Below are 10,387 nucleotides of genomic sequence, written 5' to 3' on the forward strand. Positions count from 1 at the left end.
GGATTCTAGCAAGCTTAATAATTTTTGGCAGAAAATTTGCACGTCCGCGTCAGGTTTTGTTGTACATACAAACTATATAAAGGTCAAAGGTATTATGATAGACGATGGAAAATTCGAATACTTTTTCAGATAATAAATTATCAAATTTTGTGACCGCGGAAAAATCGTTGTTAGTGGACATTATCATAGTACCTCCATGAGATAAATTACTTCTATTATATCTAGCTAAAGTGGTATAGTTTTTAATAAATACAGGCTCATCAGTCTTTAACCAATGTTGTGTTATGGCAACAATATGTGGAAAGTTTGCTGACCAATTTTATGTGAGTAACAGACTCTTTTCTTATTGCAGAATTAACTGGTAAAATAAAAACGGCAAACAAAATCGTGAACAATCCACCAACGGTCGCTACAGCCGCAATACCGACGGTTCCTGTACAGCCTGCGGTCACTTTCCAAAAACATACTACCGATTACCGACCGACCAGGCTGTTGATTTCTGGATACGAAACTGATGAGCAGGAGGGTGTTTTAGGACATTTTCAGGTAGAAATGCGAATTTCTCTTTGTTGTATTAATACAGGGTGTTAGAAAATTCGGTGCAAATATTTTAAGAGTGTATTGTTGGAGTCAAAATAAGACTCTTTTTTCCTATAAACATATGTCCTAAAATGCTCTTACTTAGAGCTACAGCTCGCGCAAATTGGTTGAAGAAAATCGATTATTTGGAACCGTGCCTACAGTTATGCGTCAAATCTCCTGAAAATTTCCGTCACAAAAGTGATGTAAATTCAATTTTAGGGCAGGATTCAGGGGTGCTTACACTTCTGATGGACCCTATCCTATGTTTTTGATAATGAATTTAAAACGCTAGCAACACCATCTAGTTAATTTTTGTCTTTTGCATCTTTTTGATACAATTAACCGTTTTCGAGAAAATCGCTGGTTAACGAAAGGGGAGAAAATCTTGATTAAACTATCAAATAGGAAAAACGAAGTTCGTGACTGCTTTCATTTTTGTCAAATCAAACTAATTGTATCGAAAAAATGCAAGAAAAGATAATTTTAGATTTTTTTTATGGCTAACTAGATGATGTTCTAGATTTTCCAATTTTTTATCGGAGACATAAAATATGGATCATCATAATGGTAAGCCACCCAAATTCGTTCCCTAAAATTGTGTTTAGAGCATTCTTGGGACGGAGAATGTCAGGAGCACCCAAAGAAAACGGAGATTAGCAAATTTTCAGAAGATTTAATGCATAAACGTAGTATGCATGCTTAATGTTACAAATAATAAATTTTCTTCAAGCAATTTGCGCGGGCTGTAACTCGGAGGGAGTGCACTTTAGGACACATGTTTATAGGAAAAAAGTCTTATTTTGACTCCAGCAATACGCTCTCCAAATATTTGCACCGAATTTTGTAACACCCTGTACAATTAACAAAAAAATTATTATTTGTACAGCAATTTGGAGAAATCGTCGACTATACCATTGACACGTCTTTGCCCAGTATCTCTTTAAATTACAAGACTAAGAAGGATGCCGAGTCGGCCCTATTAAAAGGCAAACATTTTCAGGTAAATATTGTTGTTGTTTATGTTAACTAAAATTCATACTTATTGATTTTTTTACATGCTAGGATCGTACTTTATCAATTACTTGGCAAAGCGGAAACGCACACCGTCTACAAACGCAAAGAAGCGGAGGATCGTCTACACGAACCGTGTTACTTTCGGAATCGGAGGAAGATCATTTGATCGATCACAGTTTGGTAGAAGGGGGTGATGAAGAGGTGAGTAATTTTTGAGGTTTAATTTGAATTGAACCGGTTATAAGTAAAGTTCACTAAGGCGATTCAAATATGGTTTTTGGCGGTTAGTTTAAGGTAAATAAAACACTCTTTAAATTTCAGATTTTTATTAAAAAATGCTGATTAGAGCAAATTATTCGGAAGGAAAGTGTACCACTAAAAAGTGATGGTTGTACTTAAAAAACATAATATAACCAAAAGTACTTTTCTGGGTTGGTCATAGCACTTTATTTTATAATAGTGAGATCCATCTTTTTTTATATATAAACAGGATTTCTGAGTCCGTTTCTGTAAATCATTTATTATATCCCGATTGTGATAAAATATGTCTCCAAATTAATAGCATCTTCGACTGTATTTTACTTCAGGAAGATCTAGGCAAAATAGATTCCTGGTGCAAAAATAATAATCTAAATAATAAAATAATTTTAGTATCTCTAAATCCTATCAAATGTAAAGTAGTTTCTTTCACTCAGAATTAAAAATTTAATAATTTTTGAATATTTTATTAACAATTAGTCCTATTTGTCAATGTAATTTTTTTTCCTTGTAATTTTTATTGACCTATAAAACTGTAAATTTTGATAAATAAACCATTTTGATTTGATTTTCATAAGATTGGGGGCTATTTTTGCCCTTCTAGTTTTTAAGATGCTACACGACGTCTTGTAGTAATGTCAAAATTATAAATATGCCACATTTTTATAGGACATTTATAAAATACATTACGAAAAAAAAAAACTGTGTACTGAAACGCATATTTTTTGAATTTAAAACATTTTAAAAATAAAAAACAAAACTTAAAAACAGGTGAATAAAAGTATGGCATGTGGTATCATCATATCAAAATGTTTGGAATTTTGTGCAGGATTCAAAAATATAATAACATATAGTGGTGTCCCATTTAAAATAAGAAAGGTGGTATTAGCCTCGCCTACATGGCACACCTTGTATAAAAACTTTTTATTTAAAAAAATGCGCAACTTACAATCCCAATTGGCGTCCGAGCGTTTTTCCGAACACGCTTCCATTTATTTATTATCGAATTTATTCCAAGTTACAGACTCGCACTGTATAACGGCTTCTAACTTACCTATGGAAATATATTTCCAGAGCTTGTTCAGCATTTTGATTGCTTTGTATAAAACATCAAACATATCATTTTTATCAAAATTCACAAATAACAAAAATAAATGGGTTTTGTTGGAGAATACACTCAATCAAAAACAGAAATGTCAATCAAAACCCGATAAGATAGTTGACATTTATTTATTTATATGTCATTTTTTTTCTTATTATAAATAGCCATGGCCTCCCATTAAATTATGAATTTTATCATTAAAATTTAGAAAATGGTTATTTATTTGAATATTTTTGAAAACAAGTACACATTGTTATACAGTAGTGCAGTAAAAACGCGGTCGAAAGACGCTTATTTATCGATTTTTTTTTTGAAGGTATAACCAGATCAAATCTATACTATCTTATTAGGCATGTTTATTGGCATCTGAAATCGAGTTTTACGACATCGCTAGGGTGACCCAATTTTTTTCATATTCAAAAAACCTCAAAAATCGCGGTAATTTTGAAACTCAACTTTTTGACACATAACTCGCTCTATCTCAAAAACCGCTCTACCTACTAAAATTATTTTTTTTTTAATTTTGAAACGCATCTCTTTGCGCACATATTGCAATAGAAAAAACTGAAGTAGTGTTTTTTTTTGTTTATCAAAAAAATTTAAAAAATGTGCTAGTCACCGTTTATTGAGAGACATATAGCACACACATTAAAAAAGTTAAAAAAAAAACTGCAACCATTTATCTCTAATAGATCTTGAGTTATCGATTTTTCAATTCGGGGTTCCAATCGCAGGAACACTTTCGAGGTTGTCCCGCGGCAACTTTCTACTAACCGCGCGCACTGCAAGTACGCTTTACTAGGTATTTATTATATTGAAATTTTTAATTTGAAATACCTATTTATTTGAACTGTTGATACCCCAAAATTTGAAATTCGAAAAATTGGCATGCAGAATATTTTTAAATGAGTCTAGTATACAAACAAACCGGCGCGGCATCCCGGCAATCCTGCGCACTCCGTTTTGTTGAAATTAGTGACTAAGACGCTAGCCCTTTCATGTTAGTTATTTTTATGACTTCTTGCGTTGTTTTACGAAAATAATATTAAAAATAAGAATCAAAGACGATTAATGTGCGCATATAGTATATAGTGAGTAGTTGTGTTTTAGTTAGTATAATATAGTGAATGAGTGGTTCTAAACATTGAAGAGATGGATGTGAAATGTATTTTTTGTGTGGCAAATCTGTAGACCAAGGCGATAGTTTGGTAGTTCAGAATCCTACCAAAACCGGCCTGGAGACAATACTTCAGGCAGCAGAAAAAAGAAAGGACACTTGCGGGAAAAAATTTATGGAAATGAAAAAGGAGATTTTGGATGGTAGGATTAAACTTAAATTTCATGTTGCCTGTAGAAAAACCTATACAAGTACCCCAAATATTGGACTCCGATATTAACCACGAAAGAACCTGTACCGGAAAATCTTCGAAGTGCTCTATCAATTTGCTGTTCCGACAGAGGCTTCACCGCCCGATGTGTTTGTGTAACACATGGCTTGAAGTGTTGCTGCCAATGCAAATGCAAATCGTGCAGCATTAAAATTAATTTTGAAAATGAAATATCTGATTCGGAATCGGAAATATACTAAATTTTGGAAAGTAAAAAACTAATGTAACGAGTGCCTTTTATTTATGGAGAAAAGTTTTACGTGCAGCAAGTGCATGGAAGCAAACCGTCCATAAGAACTACCCTCATTACGATTTATCCTCAGAACGTCACTCCGACTATTTTTTTTTCATTTTCTTAGAATTTGTTTCCCTTGTCAACCCTATTTTCTGCCTTTTATTTAATCCAAATCCTAATTATAAAATCGTATTACATCGAAATCACTAACCGGCACGTCAGACAGAAACGTACTACTGAACTAGTACCTGAACTGAACAGACTGTTACAGTAGTAAAAAGTGCAGTTAAATTAAGTACAGTACAATAAAGTACAGTTAGTAAAAAAAAGAAATTGTCTGTGACTACAACCCTCGAAGAGTGGAATAAATCCCTCTTCAGTTGGCACGCGATCACTTGCGATTTGGGCTCCGAATTCAAAAATCGATAACTCAAAATCTATTAGAGATAAATGGTTGCAGTTTCTTTTAAAAACTTTTTTAATGTGTCTGCTACATTTTCTTCGCAGACTATATGGTAAAATTCCTTTAAATAAAAAAGTTATTCGATTGCTGAAAAAAGTATCTCCATAAACGGCGACCAGCACATTTTTAAAATTTTTTGAATAACAAAAAAAAACACTACCTCAATTTTTTCTATTACAATATGTGCGCAAAGAAATGCGTTTAAAAATTAAAAAAAAAATCATTTTAGTAGCTAGAGCGGTTTTTGAGATAGAGCGAGTTATGTGTCAAAAAGTTGAGTTTCTAAATTATCGCGATTCTTGAAGTTTTTTCAATATATAAAAAATCGGGACACCCTAGCGATGTCGTAGAACTCGGTTTCAGATGCCCAGTAATATTCCCAATAATTTAGTATAGGACTTATCTGGTTATACCTCGAAAAAAAACGCGAGAATTCAGGCATTTTTAAAATATTTATTCTAATGCGGGTTTGACAGACATATGACGATGTGTAAAACCCGCATAGAATTGTAATCCTAAAATGTTTAATATGCTGTGTTTTGCATAATGAAAATTAAAGCGTTATTCTAATAAAAAATAAAATATCAACTTTGATAAAAATATAATAAAAAATCAGAAATAAAACTCTAATAAACCAACTTAACAACATATCATTTTTTAAATAAAAGGCTCAAATAAACCGCCTTCTTTCGCTAAACAAAAACTTAACCTATCGTAAAAGCCATTTCGCACCTCCAAAAGAGTTTCAGGTAAAATGGAATTGGCACCTTCGACAATTTTATTTCGCAACTCCTCTAAATTTGTCGGCCTACTAAATTCATGCTTGTAAATGGTCTACTTAAGGTAACCCCACAGATAAAAGTCATTTAGAGACAAATCTGGAGATCTAGGAGGCCATTTAATATTGCCAGTCCCACTAATAAGGCGGTTAGGAAAAGTATTTGTTAAAAATTCTTTTACCCTAGCCGCGTTATGAGCAGGACAGCCATCTTGCTGAAAATAAACCGATCCCAGGTCTACATAAGGTAGGATTTGAATGGCAGGAAGAACTTGGTTTTGCAGCAACTCAAGGTTTAAAGTGCCATCAATAAAAAATGGCCCTATAACATTGTCGCCCAAAATACCTGCCCAAACATGCAATTTCTGAGGATACTGGGTACGAAACTGAAAACTTCTGTGCTCGTTTTCCTGAGACCAATAACGACAATGGAAGGATTGTGTTTGCCATGTAATGGAAAAGAAGATTCATCAGGAAACAAAATATTTTTAAAAAAATATTCGTTTTCATTTGCCTTTTCCATCATGGTTTCACAAAATTCCATTCTTCGCCACTGGTCTTCAGGAAATATTTCCTGAGTTTTTGAATACTCGAAACATTTGTACCCATATTTTTTCCAGATACGAGCAACAGTTTTATTGCTCATTCCCAGTTCCTCTCCAATACTTCTAGTGGACCGTGTCGAATCAAGTTCTAGGGTACTGCAAACCATTTCTTCCCGCCGTTCTATATCCTGGACCACTTCAACAGGTGGTTCTTGACGGTTTGTGTGGCATTTTTTACAATCTTGAAGACAAAAAGATGTCTCAAAATTTGTAATCACATTTAAAACCTTTTTTGCACAAGGAATCGGTCTATTCTCAAATGTCACTGAAAACAAATCTCTACATTGTACTTCCGAATTGCCTCCATAAAACCATTTAATTAGTTGAACTCTTTTGGAAGCGGTATAAACAGCCATAGTAAAAAAACACGAAAATAACGCTCAAAAATTATTAATGCAACGTGCAGTAACACAGCAAAGTGAGGTCTGCTGACTCCCGGTTAAAAAAATAAAAACGAAAAATTCCGCCGCCTGCAAGCCGCAACCAAGCGGTGTTGCCATTATTTTGGGTAATACGTAGCTCACGATAACACGATCTGTATATCACAGCCATCTTTACTCTAGCCGCGAACATCGCAAGGCAACACCGCGAACCGCTTATGCTTCCGGATCGATTTAATAGCCGTATTTAACGGGACTCGGCAATGATTTTAAGTTTTTTTTACTAACAGAAATGCCCGTTTTGTTGAAGGCATTATGCTATTCATTGGAAAATAGATTTGATATGATTTTTTAACTTTATTTTCATAATATCAAGATTATATCCCAATTTATACAACAAAAAAAAAATTTACCTCTGGATGTTTACTTATTATTGATCAAATTTATTTTTTTTGGCTTTTTTTGAATAATAATTCTACATGGTAAATAAATGGTGGATACAAAGTGTTAAATTATAAATTAACATGCAAAGGCTGAATTATTACATATTATACAGTGTGGTACATAATAAATGTGAAACAATGATTGTTTTAAATTGAAAGTTAAGTACCTATCATCAAAAATGTCGTCAAAAACACTTACAGAAATAAGTATGAGATTGGGTGATTTTGAACACAAAATAGCCAGTATACAGGGCAGATCAAAGCATATTATCAGTTTTCTTAAAGTAAATATACGTAGATATGGTTGCCTCCATCTATAATCCGTTTTGGTCACCTGTCAAAAAGCCAGCTTCTGACTAGTCAAAGAATGGAAATAGCAGGTGGATGGCAACCAGTTTTTTGACAGGAGACCAAAACGAATAATTATCGATAAAGGCAACATTATATTACATATTTTTTTATAGGTAGATATGTTTGATATCGGTTTGATACCTTTGATACTTCTATAAAATTCAAAGAATAGTTTTGCATTATTAGTATTTGGTGATACATCAATACTGGATGAAAGGTACTGCAAGTGTCTTTTAGTGGGTAGTGTGAAAAAGTCTCTCAACATCTCATAAGTGCAAGACGAGGAAGTATATAACATAAAAGACATCACAATGGTTGATGGTGAATAACGTTTATGCTTTGACAGGAGGTTTATTTGATCAATTAAAAGTAAAAGCCTGTTACAACGATTGTTAGTTTTCTCAGATACGTCCTCATTCGAGTCCTCATTATTATAACAATTGGCTAATTCCGAGGCTGATTCCAAATCATAATTATTATTAATTAAAATAATGCCTCTCTTTAAGCAATTTACGCTTTTTTTAAGAATATCGCTAAGTGATTCTTGAGCTGATGGTTCACAGCTAGGAGATTTATATCTAGACAACAAATTCTCTAGCTGAGACCACCTATTTAGTGTCAATTCAAAAGGTAAAATCCATTTCAGGTCAATATGGGTCAGTTCATTCCTATTTATAAACACTTTTACTTTCATGTCGCTCTCTACTATGGCTTGATTAGTGATTTTTAAACAAGTATTAGTCAAATTTAAGGTGTAAAAACATATTTTTAAATTATCAACTATTTTTACATTCCACAACTCTGAAATATTAATTTTTTTAAGATAATTATTTATTATCATATGAAAATTTGTAATAAGATCTGATTGTTCAAATTCAAGATTGTTGAGTTCAAGACGATGTTCATGTTCTTTATTTCTTTCTTCTGGACTCTTTCGAGGGAGAGGAACCTTTTTTGAAAGATATCCAGATAAATTTGGAAAAATTTGAGGAACTGCTGAAGGCACTAATCGAGTTTTAGTAGGTATTTTTGTTGTTGTGCCATTTGGCAAAAGATAAATATCCTCCCGAATGATGTCAGTGGGGGCAAAATGCTTAGCACAAACAACAGAATGCTTAGTAGGAATCCAGTTGTCTCTAGGAATTGCTTTCAGCCATTTACCTTTAATTTGCTCATCTTTAGGAAAACCAAACACCGATTTAGCTCCCTCGCCTGCATCCAGGGACACAGCATGGACTTGGCATGTTAAAAATGTACAAATATTACACAAATATTATATAAACTTACCTACTACCGGCTACTACAACTCCTAACCCTGACTTAAACTACTTACTTATCACATATTGTTTACAAGTAGGGAGACAAATACCTACACCAATTTTCCATATTTCTCCCTATGTATATTAAGCTATAAAGCAATATATTATTATCCACAGACTAACCAAATAAATGAACTACCACAAGTTCAAAATACAAGTCACAAAACAATTTTAATCAAGAAAGCCAAGAAACACACAATAATAAAAAACCCACTTTTAAAACGTCATTTAGCTAGCCGGCCGATAAATTTTGTTCGACTTTTATGTTCGATTATTTAAATAACTACGCAAAAGCCACATTAAACAATATAACTAGAACTTAGAGTAGGTTTTTAAAATTGAGACTTAACGTTAGTAATTTAAATTTAAGCACAAAAATCCGGAATTTTAACAGAGAAACGAGGTAAACACCCACGGAAACCGCTGCGATTATCTACTAATATATGGGGTTTCCAAGATGGCGGCGTCGATCGATTGGCTATGTTGTCGATGTGATGATGTTCGTGGCTAGAGATAAAGAAGGTTGTGTGTATATCTATGAAAAGTTAAAAAAAAAGGCCAATATTATGAACTATAAATATACAGGGTGTTTCGTTTTAAAAAACAAGTTGTATCTTAAAAACTAAAAGGGCTAAGAAAATTTTGTTGAGGGCATCTTTAGTTTCACGAATAAGTAGCAAAGTGTCGCGCAAACTGCAACTCTCTATCTCGAAAAATCACGGAGATATCCCGCAAAAGTACCCAAAATGGGACACCCTGTCTAACCAGTTAATTACTATTAATATTAATAATAATAAAATCTTTGTAGTTGTGTCCAGAAACGGAAGAGGCCCTCCTGCAAGATGATGAGGACGAAGATGAAGAAGACCGTTCTTGGCGTCGATAGTTTTATTGATAAAATATTCTTTTTATATCGCTTAGTCATTATTTTTACCCTTGTTGCCTTTATTTTCTCCTTTGAGTCAACAGTCAAAAACAGCTTATTGTAGATATTCCGTTTGAATGATTTAAAAAAAAAGGGGGTGTTTAATATTTTTCTTTTAAAAGGCCATGTTGTAATTAATCATATATTTAACCGCTGAATTTATTTTATTTAAGTTCTCTTTAGCTCTTGTTGTTAAATGCATTTTCGAGCTGTGTAAGCCAAAAATCCGGGGTCGTTTTTAAATATATTGTTTCATCCGCTGGCTTGATGGAATATTTGATGCCGTGGTGGTTTTATTATATTGCACCCTGGATTTTTGGCAAATTTTACTGTACAAATGTTCTTTATTGGTATGAAAAGATATAAAAGAAAAAGCCCTAAACTAGAAAAAAAAACACACACAAAAAAACAACTTGAAAAAATATTATCTAAAAAACAATTATTCGTAGAAAAGATAAGAAAAAATGTATTTTTTAATAAATTTGGGGCATATATAGATTAAAAAAAAAATACACACACACAAATATTTATAAAAGAAATTCGT

At 32.9% G+C, this 10,387-nt stretch overlaps 1 protein-coding gene across 2 annotated transcripts in view; it reads left to right on the forward strand.

Moving 5' to 3' along the window:
* Window positions 1-10,367, forward strand: part of LOC126733454 (RNA-binding protein 26) — a 53,458-nt gene extending 43,091 nt beyond the window's left edge. For both annotated transcript variants that reach the window (XM_050436767.1, XM_050436768.1), the window contains 4 exons: window positions 353-546; window positions 1,469-1,582; window positions 1,645-1,797; window positions 9,727-10,367. In XM_050436767.1, coding sequence (XP_050292724.1) covers window positions 353-546; window positions 1,469-1,582; window positions 1,645-1,797; window positions 9,727-9,804 — 539 coding nt within the window. In that variant the 3' untranslated portion in view covers window positions 9,805-10,367. The remainder of the gene's footprint in view (window positions 1-352; window positions 547-1,468; window positions 1,583-1,644; window positions 1,798-9,726) is intronic.
* Window positions 10,368-10,387: the final 20 nt, after the last annotated feature.

The sequence above is a fragment of the Anthonomus grandis genome, chromosome 2, assembly GCF_022605725.1.
Source record: "Anthonomus grandis grandis chromosome 2, icAntGran1.3, whole genome shotgun sequence".
NCBI lineage: Eukaryota > Metazoa > Arthropoda > Insecta > Coleoptera > Curculionidae > Anthonomus > Anthonomus grandis.